Consider the following 17,543-nt stretch of genomic DNA (forward strand, 5'->3'; position numbering starts at 1 on the left):
GACATCCATCGACAAAGCTTCCCACAACAACGACCAAAGTCAGGCTTGACTCGTCAATCTGTATGTGGTAGCTTTATCTGGGATATGGTGTCGACAGTCAGTAACTACTGTCAAGTTTTTAACAAATTTCTTTTTCTATATTTTAGGTTTTTATAGGTTCCGATCATGCGATATTTAGCAATGTATATAGTTGGTAACCAGTCATCCGTGATAATCATATCTTTATAGTATCTCTCCAAAGTTAAAAGTTATTGCCCAATCTAACTAAAAAGATGAACTAGTCAGTGGATTTGGTTCTCCGCAAAGTGATGTAATACAATGTTTGAAAAATTCTTCTTTGAACCACTCTATATCGTTATTAATCGCTTGATATCGTTATGTTTGTTTTCTTCTTATTTCTACTTTGATCTTTATCTTGTACATATGTGTTATTACTTGATATTTCTTTCTTTGTTGTACTTTTGATCGAGTCAATAAGCTTTTGATTATTTAAAATTTAATAATCAATAGGTGAATAATTAAACTATATATACAAGACATGTCAAAGCAGGCCCTTTCAATCCATCACAACAACCCAAATCCGTTAAGACTTGACAAGCACCTACGTGTAACAAGTTGAATTATATTAATGCACTACATGTCAAACCCGGCTCGTTTCGTGACATGTCTTTTGCAACATGTATTTTCTTTTTGGCTGTTCGTATAAAGTATTACATGTTCACCAAAGAACATAAGTACTTGTTTATTTAAGGGTCATTTCATGCCTGTCTACTTCAAGTTTAATGTAGTTGACTCCATAATTGGATATGCGAAACAATAGTCCATGATTAAACCAAAGATTCCTATGGGATTTTTACCAATCACTTCTAACTACAAAGCATAAAGCTTTTATTATGAGAAGATTCATAAAAAGTCCATCGTTAAAAGTGAGTTCCATGAGTAATTTGCCGGTTATCCCCGTTCGGAAAACATAATGTTAAGTAATGCACTTAACGACACATTAAATACCCAGGGATACCGTCGGGAGTTTGAATAATGAATTACCGACATAGATTAGTGGATGTTACCATGACAGTATCAACGATGGAACGTGAAGTTCACCGATAGATCACCGAAAAAAGTGTAGCAGCTGATAACGACATATATATAAAAATTTATAAAACTATAAATAAACAAAATATGGTCGTTATTTAACCACTTACTACAACACATAAAATCATCCGTTGTTGATACTTGTTTTCTAGTATTCCCAGCAGGAAAAAAAACATTTTTCGGCTTCAAATGATGACTTCTTTGACCAAAATAAACATGCCGGCCGTCACTCCACTCCAATCATTTCCCCTTCAAGACATATAGGAACTTTGTTGTAAAAACGCTCATATTCTTATAACTTAGCGGCTTTATCCTCCTATGTTACACATGGCCTAGAGATATGCCGGATAAGCGAGAAACCGAAACAGCTAAGCACAAATTGAATACATATGCTCGTCAAGCATAAACACTAATTGGCATGCCATACTTTAAATGCTATAATTATTTTGATTAAATTTGGTCTAATTATAAAGGGGTTTGAATCAAATACAAATGAAATTAACGTGTTAAACATGAGAATCAAGTAGGGTAATTATATATACAAGTTAGTAATTACATAATTACTAACTTGTATATATAATTACCCTACTTGATTCTCCCATTTTAGCACGGAAATTTCTTTTGTATGTTAACATTCCCCATTTTAAAGTGTCTTACTTTTTTTTTCACTAAAAATAAATTGATACAATAAAACTATATGTGGGTTTTTACAAATTACAAACATAAAGAATCCGAGTCTACAAAACTTAAAATAAGTAAAGAGTGGGTGCCATTTTTACGCGTCATATATACAATATTCATCAACCTATTTCCAAACAAACTGTACATGTTAATTAATAATTATAATATTCATAAACTGCCTGTCTGGGAATCTTAGCTTTGTTTATAAAAGGGTTTGTTTGATTATTGGGCTGGTACGGAAAAACAAGAACTAGAACCAGGTCAACAAGAACTCAACGTGCGGTTTTGGAATTCATTTGTTTGGTGGTGTCATGGGAAGACAACCTTGTTGTGATCGAGCTGGATTGAAAAGAGGGCCATGGAAGATGGAGGAAGACCGAAAGCTTATGAATTTTATCATCAACAATGGCATCCAGTGTTGGCGAATGGTTCCTAAGCTTGCAGGTTTTTTCTCCTCCTTGTTAATGTTCTTTTTATAGTATAAAACAATGTATGACGCGAACCCAAATATGGCATGAACCGGAAAATCATGTTAGACACACAAACTTGACACAACGTGATTTTTTACGGGTTGACAAGAATATGACCCTTTTAACACATTTTGTTGTGTATTCAGAACTTGCAATTTGAAACAAAACTAAAATACAAATATTTATAAATAACTGTGTTTAATTTCTAAAACCCAATATTCAATTATCTTCGTCATATTAGTTTTGGCATAAAAGTATATCTTCTAAAACTTAAAAACTTAAACGGGTCAACCCATGATCCCACCAAGTCGACCCAAACACGACTATTTAGCTAAACATGTTCATGGTTGCGACACGAAACTCACCCTAACCCATTAAGACTAAATCAAAACCTTTGAATTCCGTGTTAGTTTTCTGTCGTGTTTTCGTTATTCACAACCCTATAGTTACATGGTTGGAAAGTGGGTCAAACCTTTTCCTTTTTGCATGAATTTTGGATTCTGAATTTTCATTTTTCATAAAGGTTTGCTAAGATGTGGAAAAAGTTGTAGATTGAGATGGATAAATTATTTGAGGCCTGATCTCAAAAGAGGTACATTATCAGAAGCCGAAGAGGATCAAATTATTGAACTTCATGCTCGTCTTGGTAACAGGTACGTAGCTAGCTAGCTAGTTGATTATATTTGTTTTTGTGGTGTTATTATTGTATGAAATTAAACATTAGTTGATTCATTAACATGTAGATGGTCTAAGATAGCCTCACATTTTCCTGGGCGTACCGATAACGAAATCAAGAATCACTGGAATACTCGAATCAAGAAAAAGCTAAAGTTTCTTGGAGTAGACCCAAATACCAAAAACCATGTTATGGAAGAGAAGAAACATCTCGGAGCCAGTAATGAGCAATGCAACAATACTGTGTCAACTAATGAAAATGCCAAAGTGGATTGTGCAAAGACAGATGAGCTCAAACTTGAAAATGAAATGAACTCCAAGAATAATTACGATAGCGTGTGCAATATATTCGATGTTGATTCGTGTACGAATAATAGCCAAGAAAAATCGTCGTCGAATTCAAAAAGTGATTCTAATTCACTTTCTTTTGAACATTCAAGTTTAATCAACCCCAACTCTTCCCTTGGAGAATCCTCTTTTGTTGAAGAAAATTATTCTTTACAACAATGGGTTGATGGTGTAGATTCATTGTTGTTATGGGATTGTTTCAATCAACAAGATGACCTGATTTTCATTTAAGAAACAATTAGTTGTAAATGTTACCTTTTTTCATCCACTTATGTTGTGTGCTAGGTCGTTATTATTCAAGATAACTTAATTGAAAAACAAAAGTATCGCGGTTAATACTTAATTGTGTTACCAACTAGGTATTCAAAAGTTTTGTAGCAAACAAGTAGAATGGAATTCTCTAATAGATTATAATCTCTTCGTATGGTCAAGGACGGAACCACAGGAGGGTCCGTTGGTGGCCGGAATTTATTTTAGCATGCATATCCAACAAAGAACCTTCTTTTTGTTTATCTCTTAAGAATGTTTCTTTTAGTCTGTAAAGCCGTTAAATTGAAGCAAAGAATGGTGAAATATAGCACGTTTTAGAAAGCTCCGGACGCCGTCGGAACTGTGTTTTTAGCAGCGTGGAAGAAGACATGGGGAATAAAGAATGAATGGCATTGGTTTTTTGGGTTAAAAATAAAGAAACTAATATTTTATTAGAAGTTATCCATGCTTGCTATCATTGGGAATGACCATTAATACTTTTTTTTTCTTTTTTTTTTACTTTTTATATTCAATAAAAAATAAACGGATCTTAGTTTTTCAAATGTTTACTATTGTATATATTTTTATTAGATTATCATTTTGTTGCTCAATAATTTATTTTTTAATTCATCAAATTTCTTTTATTATATTTTCAATAAATATATAACTCATTAATATTATTTTTCGATAATGTAGATTATAGAGATCCTTTTAGAATGATAATTAGGTAAAAGACGTCATTCTAAAAAATGTAAAAGAAATCACTTAATCTAACACGAGGGGTCATAAATCGGTTAAATAACAAAACAATTAAAGAGTTCAACAAAAATTAAGTGAAATTATTGAACATCTAGCGAAGTAGAAAAACCATATTACGACCCCTCGGTTGAAAAATCCTGGTTCCGTCACAGCATATGGTGTATTTCTCTGTTATGTATCAAAGCTAAATAACACATACAAATGCATGTATATTTTGTTTTCTCAATTCTCGCTTATAATTGGTTTTCTATATTGAACGGCCGACACTATATACATAGAGAGCCTACTTGGTCATGACTGTTTACTGGTAAAAAAATATTATATGTTATTTTATTTATCTATAAAAGCCGAGTGATACACATATTTCAAACAATGAATCCTATAAGAAAGTTAACTGACAATTTTGATTAAGGGGATGTTCGGTAGCCTCTGAATGACTTCTTAATGATTTGTAACATCTAACCATTAAGATATTATGGGTACCTATGCATATCTTGTGTCGAAACGAATATTGTTTCACATTTTGTATCTCCGGACATAGTAAGACGAGTAGTTGTGGGGTGGCGCCCCCCAGCCACCTCAAAACCTCATCCTCCTTTTTTCCGTACAAACCATTTCATCACTTTTCAAATGGGCGTCAAAGAAAAGAAAGCCTCTTTGTATGCCATTGCAGTCATAGAACAAGGGGCTTAAGAGTGTGTGGGTCAATTGTAAATCCAATCAATCAAATTAATTTGTTCATATTTTTATATATATAGAAAGAGATTAAATAATAGTTGTTTTGTTAGTTAAATCAATATGCATTAAGAAAAGAGAAGTTTTCTTCTATGATCGATCGATATACACATCAACAACTCTGAATTGGATTAGTTTTTCCTCAACAAATAAGTGTTTGGTCCAAAAAAATCCTGCCTGATGGCGAGATTGTTGGAGTGAGAGTTCTCATGCCTACATGACATGACGCTTTTACTCTATTAGTTATTAAACCACCACACATAGTCTAAGGGGGTGTTTGGCCTAGCTCTTATTTTTTGGTTTATGCTTATACTCTTACACAAATAAGCTTATACAAAAACCATATTCAAATAAGCTTATTTAAATTAGCCTATATAAGCTAATAAGTATAAGCTTAAAAAAAACTAAACCAAACAACTTATTTTGTAAAAAAAAAAAAAACTAAAAAAATTATAAGCTTTGTTAAAAAAGCTAGGCCAAACACCCCCTAAGTCTAGAGTACGCTCCCCCCAAACGTCGTCTTAGGTACATCATCATAGAAGTGGACAAACAGGTTTTTTTTTTCAATAACTGGAAACTATGGTCAACAAAAGTCAATAACTGAGTCCGGTAGGAACCGTTTCCGGGTTTAGTCGGGTTTTGATCGTGTTTTGGCCGAACCGGGTTCAGTTTTTGACTGGGTACATGTGGAATCGGTTTATGCATGTCCATGTGAAACGAAACCTGGTTCATACCCGTGGGTTAGGTAGAATAAGGTCTGGTTCTGGTCGGGGGTATGCCAGATCGGGCCCGGAACCAGGTTTTTTTCTCCCACCTCTAGCATCAATGAAAACTGCTTTCTTAAGTCAATCCATTGAAGCCCATTAAAATAAGCCTAAGCCCATGAATCTCAATCCAATCTACTCTCTCGCCGGCAAATTGTCTTCTCCACAAAAGCTGCCGGAATAAAAAAAAAAAAAAATGTCTGGCGTATGGATATTGAGGAGAGCGAGACGAACCTTCTCCACAACAGCCGGAGGAGACTCTCCTCGACTGATCAGATTTGCTCTCCATCCTCCAAACCATGTATTTTTGAATTACCTTCACTTCTATTTCTCTTCTTTTCTTTTATTCATTTCTCATTTCCTAATTAGGTTGAGGTTGAATTTGCAAATGGAAGCCTGTACAAGCTGCCGGCTGAATATCTGAGAGTCTTCAGCCCTGCTGTTGATAGCAAGATCAGATCAATTGCTGGTCAAAAGGTAAGTCGTGTAAATGACCCAAGCCTCGGCTCGTTTTGACTTACCAGACCTCGAACGCAATTCATTTCGAGTAGAGCTCAAGCTCGGCTCGCTTATTATTTATTAATTAATTTTTATATACGGTTTTAATTGCTTTTAAACATTTTACGAAAAATCTTAACAAGCCAAAGCTTGCCCCGGGCTCCGCTGTACAATGTGAAGATAATATATATTAGTCCAAAAGATGTAAAACTTAAAATGCAGAAGGTTGGTTAAGGCTTCACGAACCTAAATGAGCTTCCCATACAAAGCTCGAGCTTGGGGCTTGAAAGCTAAACGAGCTTTATATGAGGCTCGGGATCGGCTCGGCTTGTTTCGAGCTTTTTATAGATTGGGTAGCTCACGAGCGGTTGGGCTCGTATGCACCTAGGCCTGTAAACGTACCGAACGTTCGGTGAACTGTTCGGCGGGAAGTTCGTTTATTTAATAAACGAACGAACATGAACAAAAAGTTTGTGTTCATTTAATTAAACGAACGAACATGAACACATGTTCCGTTCGTTCATTTATGTTCATGAACGTTCGTTTATGTTCGTTTCTATCTGTTTATTTATGTTTGTTTATGTATTAATAAAAAAATAATTAAATATTATTTGGATGAATCATCTACTTAAAGTTTTATATTTGTTAATTTGTGTTCATTTAAGTGTTTTCATTTATGTCCGTTTATGTTTGTTTGTGTTCATTTATCTTTGTTCAGTTATTTATATTCTTTTAGATTTTAAACAAACAAACATAAACGAACACAAATGTTCATTTTTTAAATAAACGAACATGAACATAAATATTTGTTCGATTAAGTGTTAGTGTTGGTGTTCGTTTAAAGTTAAATGAACGAACACGAACATGCCCTTGCTCGTGTTCGTTCAATTTGTTTACATGCTTTCATTGTTCATATTGATGAATACATAGGTCTTAATCTCTAGGCTCTGCCACTTTTATTTGTGTTCGTGAACCATTCGTGAACATATTTATTTCCTTAATGAACGAACACGAACATAAAATCTCGTTCGGTAAGTGTTCATGAACCGTTCGTGAACACATCCTTGCTCGTGTTCGTTCGGTTCGTTTACAGCCCTATATGCACCCCTCTCAACTTAATATTTTTTAGGTTTACATTAGGTTCTGAAACAGGGTCAATTCTTTTTGAACCAGGTCATTTATGGACGCCGTTACGTAGGGATCATGTCTGCAGAACCTGTAGGGAACTACGGGGTAAGGTAGTTTATTTTTGGTTTAATGGTTTTTATTGATAACTGCTACAATTGCTAGATTGAATGATTTTGTTTTTGGTGTAGTTAATTTAGGTTGCGTTTTGATGACTTGCATAAAACTGGGATATATACATGGGACTATTTCTATTACCTTGGAAGCAACAAATTCACGCTTATGAGAAGTTACATCGACACGTTGAGGAAGCATGGACTTAGCCGTGACCCTCGTTTCAGAAAATAAGGTGATTTTCTTTGCAAGTTCTCGTGAATGACATGTTCATAGCGCATAGAGGTGATGGTTTCGACCCGTTTATTTGTGAACAAGACTAAATAAAACTAGTCTTGAGCTGCTCATATTGTATTTTAAATTGTGACATTTTGTTTTGAATTTGTTTGACTGAAATGTGTTGTTACAGTCATTTATAGGATTACTGAAAATTACTTGATGTGTTATTTGTTATTTTGTAATTTGAAAGTTAATTTTTTTTAACATAGAACAGTTAATAAATAGGAACCCTCGGGTGGGCAAAAGTGAAATTGCACTAATTTTGACGTTATTTTACTAATCTCGTGAAAATAACGTTAAAAGTGGCGGAAGGTTAATCAGGCATCATGTGGTGGCGTTGATAGCCGAAGCCCAAAAGACAAGGGTACATGCACCGATCAGCTGGTGTCCCGATGATTGAGTGCTATGTGCCTTATGTCCAAGGCTTGATGCAAAACTACTATCGAGCCGGGGGTCTCACTGGAAGCAGCCTCTCTATCCCTATGGGGTGGCGGTAAGGTTGTCTACATCTTACCCTCCTCAGACCCTACCATAGCTTTACTATTGGTGAGATATACTGAGTACGATGATGATGATGAGTTAATAAATAGGAACCAAAACATCAGTTTTCATAATTAAGTGTAGGGTGACCCTGGTAAGGTCTATGATGACAAAAATAGCAATTGTAATGCACAATGAATTGTGGGCTGCAATGAATTGATCAAAATAGTCTGTCAATTGGTATATACAATCATGCACACCAAGTGTTTGCTTAAATGCCTAAGTGATATTCTAGTTTATAAACGTCATTCTCATTGGTAATGAACTATGCAATTGTTGATCTTTAGCATGACTGTTTTATCACTTGAAAACTTCAGTCAATATTTATTGCTTGTAATCCACCTGCTAATCATCGCCAAAGAAACATCACCATGAAAAAGATGCAGACAAACATAACATCTTCAAATCAGTTATGCCAAACATTCAAGTAGCTTATAACGTTCCTCAATCAAGTAAGTACATCATGCCATCTTCAAAAAAACAAGAAAGAAAAGGCTCGAGTTTGGCAAACAAAAAATGTTTTTCCGGACACACACATAAGTCTTAACCATATTAAGTTATATATTTAGACTAACTGATATGAAGGTAGAGGGGATGCCAGTTAACCTCAAGCCAAAAACCATCCTCCCCACCACCACAACCCCCACGCACCATTATGAAGCCCACCTTCTCGTTTACCTCAGCCAAAAACCAGCCTCCCCACCACCACAACCCCCCCCCCCCCCACACACACACACACATACACACACACCATTCTGAAGCCCGCCTTCTCACCAACCGGGTGGCGCTCAACATCACCAAAAAGGTGGGGGCCGCTCCCTTGTAACCAATTATCTTTTTTTGTTTTTGTTTTTTCTAATATATTGGTTGACTAACCTCTCCGTAACACTTGTTTTTTAGCTGGTTAGTTAGCGTCCCCTCGCATATGTGACAATGACATAGCGCTTTAACTAATATTTCCACAACATTTCGTCTTAGAAGTCAAGTATAAAGAACCTTAATTGTCTCGATAGCGTTGTTGCGGCGGTGATGCTCAGTTGGTTATGGTGGGGTGGCGACATGGCCTATAAGGCGATGGGAAGTGTGTGGCGGGGTGGGCAGCCGGCGAATGTGTCTCGTCATTAATGGTGGAGCGACTGTTTGGTTGTGGTAGCAGTGTATATTCTAATTCTTTTATAACTATTTTGTAACCCAAATTCGTTATGCATTCATCTTTTTAGATAACTTTCTCTAACTTGTTTAAAAGTTCATATCTATCATTTTAACAAAATTCAATTCCAAATTTAGTTGGCTCAAATCCCAATTCTATTTTACACAATTCAATTTCTTAAATTCACATTTTTGTTTTCAAAAACCAAACAAATCTCTATTAGTAAATAGATCTTGGCTGACAAGGAGATCCTATATCTCCTTTTTTGTTCCTGATGGTTATGGAAGCTCTTTCTAATATGGTGGAGAAGGAAGTGGAGGAAGGTATTTTGGTGGGTCTTTGAACTCCGAATAGGGGGGCGATGGTGTCTCACCTTCTTTATGTGGATGATGCAATAATAATAGGAGAGTGGTCTAAAAGGAATCTGGAAAACGTGAACAAAATTCTAAGGTGTTTTTATATGTGCTCAGGCTTAAAAATAAATTTTAAAAAATCAAACCTTTATGGTAGTACCGTGATTGACCGAAATTAGATGAGATGGATGGGGTCCTCGGTTGCAAACATGGGAGGATGCCTTTTATGCACTTGGGCATTTGTGTGGAAGCCAACATGAATAAAATTCATATCTGGAGCGGAATTATGGACATTTTTGAAAAAAGGTTGTCGGTTTGGAAAGCTCATTCCTTGTCTATAGGAGATAGGGTTTTTCTTAATACAATATGTGTTAGAAAGTTTACCGGTATATTATTTGTCCATATTTAATGTGCCGGGTTAAGATGGTGAAGAACCTTGAAAAGATTATGAAGAGATTCTTATGGGGAGGATCGAATGATGTTCGTAAAATTCATTGGGTGGCTTGGGAGAGGGTGACTCTCCCTAGAGATAAGGGTGGTTTAGGCATCTCGAGGCTTAAGGATGTTAATAGTTCGTTGTTGGCGAAAAGGGGTTGGAGATATAAAACGGAAGAGGAGGGGACTATGGAAAAGGTTTGTAGATTCTATACATAACCAAATAAAGGACACGGAAGTTGTCCCAAGAAACAAAGGGATCTTTAGTGTTTGGTGTAATATTGCCAAAGCTATAAACAAGTTAAATTAGGAAGGTAACAGGTTGGTGGATTTGATTAAAGGGAAGTTAGGAGATGGTCAAACTTTGGGCTTTTGGACTAACAATTGGGATGGTAGTATGTGTCACAGAGATATGTCCAAATCTTTACAAGTTGGAAAAAGGAAAAAAGATGTAAAGTGAAAGATAGATTTTGGAGATTGGGCGGTAGCTGTGGTTGGGCGTGGAACTAGTATCGAAGCCCAAACGCTATACAAGAATTGACTGAGTGGGAGAAGTGTTTTCATTTGATGAACGCTGCTCCATCAAGTGAAGGGTCGGACTCGTGGGTTTGGATAGGTGATAAAGGGGGCGAGTTCTCAGTTAATTCGGTTAAATGTTTGATAACAAAAAATAAAATTATGGGTAATAGTTATGTTATGAAGTGGAGTAAATGGGTTCCGGCGAAGTGCAACATTCATGCTTGTAGGACAGATATGGATAGATTTCCTACTAAGAGAGCGTTGGAACAAAGGAATTTAAGGGTCTCAGACAATATTTGCGCTTTGTACGAGGTGGAAGGTGAGTCGGTGGACCATATAACAACGGGTTGTGGCGATGCGGTGGTTGTTTGGGAACACATTAGTCGTTGGTGTAAAGTGCTTCATATTTATGGTTTTTTGGTTAGAGACCTCTTAGAGCTTCAAACGCCCATCAAGCTTGGAGATGTAGAGAAAGATGCGCTTCATGGGATCATCGTTATTGCTTGTTGGAGTATTTGGAAAGCAAGAAATGATATGGTGTTTGAAGGAATCGAGGTTAAAGTGGAAGACATTATTGGAGTCATAAAATCACTTGGCTTTCTTTGGTTCAATAATATGTCTAAGTGTAGATCGATAAGTTAGTCGAATTGGTGTAATTTTGTTTTCTCTTTTTGGCGGCCTCCAAGTTGTGGAGGTAGCTTGGTGGTGGTGGTGGTGGTGGTATTTCGTTGGTATTTTTGCTTGTTTATAAAAGTTAACAGTTCGAAAAAAAAAGTAAACAAAACTTTACTAATGAGGTTGTTCTGCGCCTTGCATAGAATTTGGTATATTTCATAGAACATAAATAATGTTTACAATATGAAAACTAATCAAATAAAAGTTACAAATATAAAGTTGCGAGTTACCACTTTCAATACATGTAATGAAAAAAAAATACAAATGTGTATTACAAAATCAAAAAAGTTTGATTACACAAAAGTTGACTTAAGCATCCTTGAAAATAAAGTCGTGGCATATCTAAAATAATATCGATACACATTTTAATTGCTTAATCTTGGATGGATACTCATATTTCACCTTTATTAGTGACAGACAAAGGGTTAGTTTTTTTTCTCTTTATCTATTTTTAATTAATTAATCTTATGCATGTTGTGGCCCATATATTGTTTTGTTGTATTTATAGGGCCTCCTCCCTGCTGTGGAAAGGTTATTCCCATTTGCTGAGCATAGATTTTACGTCAGATACATCCATGAGAACATGAAACAACAATTTAAGGGTAAATTTTACAAGGATGCTTTTAAGATGGCTAGATGTACAACTCATGTTCAATTTGAGAAGGAAATGCATGATTTGAAAGAGATAAACATTGATGCATAAATATGGCTATCTAATATTAGTCTTGAGGATTGGTCATTCTCTTATTTTACTGGTAACATCTTCTTATGTCTCCCAAACTTGATAAACATTTGGTACATGTCTTAAGAGTTTTAAACATATGATATTGTGTTATATAGGTTGGGTACTTAGTGATGCGTTGTTAAATAACACGTGTGAAGTTCTAAATGCAAGGTTGTTGGATGCAAGAGACAAACCCATCATAACTATGTTAGAATACATAAGGGAATATCTTATGAGAAGAATTGTAAATGTTTTGAAGGTCATTGATAAAAGCGATGGTACACTAACTCAATATGCTACCACAATCTTTGAGAAGATTACACATGAGGCTTCTAGGTTTGGTCTAATTCATTTCTAATATTATCGTTCTAACCCTTTGCAAGATTATTGTTTAACCAAGGTATATTATAGGTACATTGTTATTTGAAATGGTGAGGAACATTATCAAGTGTCCGGACCACATGGTGATTAATGTGTTGTAAACATGAGTGGGAAGTCTTGTACATGTAGAAGTTAGGAAATCATTGGGATACCATGCAAGCATGTTGTGGCAAGCATTTGGACAGGGGGAAACCATGATAGAAGTGTTTGCATCCCGGAAACATTTGTGAATGATATTTATGGAATTGAAAGGTGGAAAGCAGCTTACAAGGTCTATCCATTGAATGGAATATCCATGTGGGCAAAGTCACAAGTACCTACAATCATAGCGTACCATATAACCATAGGGAGACCAAAAAAGTCAAGAAAAAGATCCGTTGTGGAAATAGAAGGAGGCCCAAGCAAGAAAAAGAAAATTGTTTAACATGGATGTTCAAACTGTGGGCATAAGGGTCACAATATTAGGCCTTGCACTGCCAAAAAAGGTTACCAAGAAACCAACCAACAAAGCTACCTAAAAACCAACCAAGAAAGCTACCAAAAAAGCGAAGTAGGATTGCTCTTTGCTGTTTAAAATATGTTGTTTATGTGTTTTGTGTTTGTGTCATGTCTTGAACTTATGTTTGGGTGTTTTGGATATTTAGGGTTGAACTTGTGATTTATGTCAAGGATATTTAGGACTGCTTTCTATGAGCTTATGAACTTATGTAATGCACCTACTTTGTCAGTTTGTTTCAAGTATATGGTAATTGTGTGTTGTCTTGATCCATGTGTCTTGTGTATTTGTGTTGATCCATTTGTCTTGTTTCATGCATATGGTAATTGGTAATTGCGTATTTGTCTTGATCCATTTGTCTTGTGTATCAAATGGTATGTCCCATAGTTACCTAATTCGTGGTACGCCTCGGTACTGGTCCGCGAATCGGGACGCGGTTCGTAGATGCATACGTTTTCGGTTCGCTATGAACCGGTATAAACCGGTACGATGTACCATGTATTTCAATTCGATGTATTCGTTTTCTACTAAAGTTCAAAATATAATGCCTTTCATATATTTATTAATACTTGCAATTTAAAGTTCAAACTTCGAAACTTCAAATATAAGTTTAAAAATACATAATACTACATTCAAGATAAAACTTCAAAGCATAAGTTCAAAAAAGTTGACCATAAAAATTCTAAGATCCATATCTAATCAACTCGTTGTCTTTTTTCATTTCCTTTGTTAATGTCCACATCTTCAAAATCCTCCCAAAACATTTCTTCTAGTCGAGTACTTGAATCTTCAATGTACGAGTTTTCTGGATTAATGTCCCATTTTTTTATGGGGGGCGGATTTGTATGATTCCGAAAAACGAGATAGAAGTCTAACATTTGAGGGAATAAAAACTAGTTTATCCGCTCTTTTAAAGTTTAAAAGATTCCGTTTAACATTGTGAATGTAAGAGTATGTACTCCAATTTCTCTCCGCCGATGAGCTACTAATTGGTTGGGAGAGTACCCTTTGTGCTACCTCCGCCAATTCGGGAGTTTGCGCTCCATAATTTGTCCACCACTCAATTGGATCCATCGTAAAGGCATTGGCTTGCGTTGGAATCCTCCCAAAAATCCCTTTCTTCATACAAAAGGTTGCATATTGTTCCGTCAAAACCTTTCTTTCTTTTTCATTTTCGGCGATTTTATGGAATGCGTCCATCACGCCGTTTGTAACCTCAAGATCTTTGTTGGGAGCTCTTCTTTTCAACCCCCCGGGTGCAACTTTTCTAAATAATGATCATAAAACTTTGGAGTCAAAGCAAAACCTAAACAATGAAGTGGGATTGACATTTTGTCCTACCTTCCCGAAATAATACTTCTAATTTGCTCATAGGACACTGAGAACATATTTTCTTTCATTGCATCCTTGATTTCTCCCAACATATTATCCATTTTCTCATAAATCTCTCCCATTTTGGGACCATCACCATCACTAAACTTGAGCACCAAAAAAACTGGTTTTGTAATTACTAAAATATGCTCAACTTTATCCCAAAACACTTCATCTTTAATTGTTTCAATCACTGGTAACCCACCATTTCGAATCGCATCATTCCCTTTTTGAACCATTCCTTAAAATAATTAAGAACAATGGTTGTTTCTAGTGCTTCCGGACAATCCATTAACCTTCTTAATAGAATATAATGAGAAGCGAAACGAGTTTTTGCAACTTTTAATAACTCCAACTTGGAGTTTTCTCAGAAAAACGACAAAGCATGGGTGTGATTAAGGAAAAATTTAACAATAACCTTTTCATTTTTATACGTTTTGGACGACCAATAAAATGAACTCGCCATATCTTTAAAGATAAGATTTAATGTGTGCACAACACAAGGGGACCAAAAAATATGCTTGAAAACGGTTGCAATCTCTTCCACCGCCTTTTTGCAATTTGCCGCATTATCGGTAACAATTTGAAACACATTATTTGGTCCTACCGTCTCGATGGCTCCAATGAGATATTTAGCAATATCCTCCCCTTTTATTCTCCACCCCCGAAAAGTCTTGTGCTTCCATAAACATAGCACCACGAGAATTTACGGCTAAGACATTGATGAGTGGTTTATGTTTCACATTTGACCACCCATCCAAGACAATAGAAACTCATTGTGTGTACCACGTAATGTAGTTCTTGTCTTTTCAAATGATGGGGGTATGTATGAGGTAGGTGCTTTTTTCATAGCATTTAGCATTTCTACAAAATGGGGGTTGCGTAATACGTTGAAGGGGATACCGTTTGCACACAAACCCCGGGTAATCTTCAAATCAACCGCATTTCTCTCTAACATCCCAAAGGTTTCTTCAAATTTTTTCTTAGAATGTGCATTTTTTGACATCATGGATTTCTTTAAGCTCTTTGAAATTCCTCCCGAATTTTCAGCTTCTCTTACTTTTTTCGATAGCCTTTCAAACAACTCACGATCTCTACACACGGCTGAACATCTCCTAATATCAGCCTTTTTACCTACCATAGGCCCGAAAAAATGAGCATGGATGCGGGTATAAGTGCTAGTAAACTGCTCTTTGCAATGATTGCAGGTCCACTTTTTCGAACCTCCCTGATTCTTACTATTTCCGGTTACATTAAACACATAACAATTATTTTAGTAATAACAAACAACTTGAAGTGAAACAACTAGCATACTAACATTTAACCAACTGTTTTCAAACAACTAACTAAACAAACTATTGTTTTCAAAGTTCAAACAACTTTTTTTCATTCAAAATAATACATTCTCATACAAGTGAAATAATAAACTAATAAATATTTGTCATAGTAGAAAACAAAGAGTAAATAACCTACTGTTTTCATACATTCAAAATTATAAATAATAAACATATTTGATAGTGGCATACACACCAATTGTTTTCATACACTCAAACTAATAAAGAACTAATAAATATTTCATAGTGGCAAACACAACAACTGTATTCATACATTGAAAATAATAAAGAACTAATAAACATATTTCATAGTGGCAAACATAACAGTAGGCATCTTTCTATAAATATGATAAACACAAGTTCATTAGCCATCTTCTACAAATATGATAAAACACAAGTTCATAAAGTGATAAAGAGATGCGGAGGATGGAAGAATTCATCAATGAGTGGTTTACTAGCATCTTTGATTCCTTAACTTCCAGTAGTAGCAGAATTTTGGCTTCCATTGAACACTACTTCATCAATTTCTTGAACATCATCGACCCCTTCCGTCTCACTTACGTATGTTTTATTCTCTCCCTAAGTATTTGGTCGTTGTTTTCCAAACACCATCCTAAAACCTTACAATTGGAATTCAGATTGCTAAAAGATTGGAATTGTATATGTAATTGGGTTGGAATGATTCTGAATTTATAGAATTCAGGTTCCATAGAGAAATTACCGCCTAATCTGCCATTTACCGCCAAATATTACCGCCTAATCTGCCGTTTACCGCCATAAAGAAATTACCGCCAAAAAATTACCGTCGAACGTACCATTTGGATTTGGAACATCGATTTCAATTGCGTAGGTTCGGCGCATGATGTGGATTTGGATCGCCGAATCGGGCTTAATCGGAACACCAAATCTGGCTTAATCGGAACGCTGAATTGACCGGAATCGGAACGCTGAACCAAAGCGATTGAATTCGCTTTTGAATTCCGATTTGGTACGAACCGATCCAGAACGAAATTCGCGGCTAGGGTAGCGAATTAGGTAACTATGGTATGTCCATGTGTCTTAGTTCATTGCATGTCTTGGACATGGTACTTTGTTAGTTTGTTTCAGTGCATGTGCATTAGACATGGAAATTGTGTATCTCTCATGAAAGATTACATTGAACTAAACAGTCATAATTTATCATGAAAGACTGAATTAAACTAAATGGTAAGTGTCAAACAACATTGAAAGTTGCATTATCATACCAATCTCAAACACTACATTGAACTACATGGTCATACATGATTAGGTTTAAAGATCTCCAAAAGTTGCATACTAGACTAATGTCAAACATTACATTCAACTACCTGATACATATTCATATCCCTAAACATTAAATTGAACCACAATTGAACTTGCCTAATACAATTTTTTTTGGCAATTAACATCACAAAAAATCCAAGCCATGTGACAATCAAATACTACTCTAATCTCTTAGCTTTAGCTTCAGCTTGTCTTAAGGCTTCTTTCGTTTCATTCTTGGACCTCAACAAACCAGGGAAAATGATCCTGGTTGTCACACCCCGACCGGCGGCGGAACATGTCGGGGTGCAACGGATTGCCCATGAACACAAGAAACTTTTAAAATGACAATACTTAAACAACTCATTAATTTCATTCAATCACCAAAAATACACATCTTGTTCATACAAATAACACCAAATATAAGAATTTAATTGTTCATTCTTCTAATAACCTAAACAATCTCAAATAAGATAGCATCTTCAAACTCCAATC

The 17,543-nt window shown here is 35.6% G+C and overlaps 2 protein-coding genes across 3 annotated transcripts; both read left to right on the forward strand.

Annotated features, from left to right (window-relative positions):
* The first annotated feature begins 2,019 nt into the window (after window positions 1-2,019).
* LOC143622269 (myb-related protein 315-like) lies at window positions 2,020-3,620 on the forward strand. The gene is made up of 3 exons (XM_077093461.1): window positions 2,020-2,217; window positions 2,767-2,896; window positions 2,987-3,620. Exons 1-3 carry the CDS (start codon window positions 2,085-2,087, stop codon window positions 3,495-3,497), a joined length of 774 nt encoding a protein of 257 aa, XP_076949576.1. The 5' UTR covers window positions 2,020-2,084; the 3' UTR covers window positions 3,498-3,620.
* A 2,271-nt stretch (window positions 3,621-5,891) lies between these two features.
* On the forward strand, window positions 5,892-7,812 carry LOC143622270 (uncharacterized). Of its 2 annotated transcripts, none has more exons than XM_077093462.1 (4): window positions 5,892-6,074; window positions 6,143-6,250; window positions 7,445-7,509; window positions 7,597-7,812. In XM_077093462.1, the coding sequence occupies exons 1-4, from the start codon at window positions 5,970-5,972 to the stop codon at window positions 7,742-7,744; spliced, it is 426 nt and encodes a 141-aa protein (XP_076949577.1). In that variant the 5' UTR covers window positions 5,892-5,969; the 3' UTR covers window positions 7,745-7,812. The 2 variants fall into 2 exon arrangements, with proteins under 2 accessions (XP_076949577.1, XP_076949578.1); XM_077093463.1 differs by having other exon boundaries at window positions 7,445-7,504.
* The last annotated feature ends 9,731 nt before the right edge of the window (window positions 7,813-17,543 follow it).

The sequence above is a fragment of the Bidens hawaiensis genome, unplaced genomic scaffold (assembly GCF_021521415.1).
Source record: "Bidens hawaiensis isolate Kalapana, Puna unplaced genomic scaffold, B.hawaiensis_p1.1 tig00003115_1, whole genome shotgun sequence".
Taxonomy (NCBI): Eukaryota; Viridiplantae; Streptophyta; class Magnoliopsida; order Asterales; family Asteraceae; genus Bidens; species Bidens hawaiensis.

Coding starts and splice junctions, on each gene's coding strand:
- LOC143622269 (XM_077093461.1), top strand. CDS start 2,085: ATGGGAAGACAACCTTGTTGTGATCGAGCTGGATTGAAAAGAGGGCCA. Junction 2,218..2,766: donor AATGGTTCCTAAGCTTGCAG/GTTTTTTCTCCT, acceptor TTTTTCATAAAG/GTTTGCTAAGATGTGGAAAA. Junction 2,897..2,986: donor CATGCTCGTCTTGGTAACAG/GTACGTAGCTAG, acceptor ATTAACATGTAG/ATGGTCTAAGATAGCCTCAC.
- LOC143622270 (XM_077093462.1), top strand. CDS start 5,970: ATGTCTGGCGTATGGATATTGAGGAGAGCGAGACGAACCTTCTCCACA. Junction 6,075..6,142: donor CTCTCCATCCTCCAAACCAT/GTATTTTTGAAT, acceptor TTTCCTAATTAG/GTTGAGGTTGAATTTGCAAA. Junction 6,251..7,444: donor GATCAATTGCTGGTCAAAAG/GTAAGTCGTGTA, acceptor TTTTTGAACCAG/GTCATTTATGGACGCCGTTA.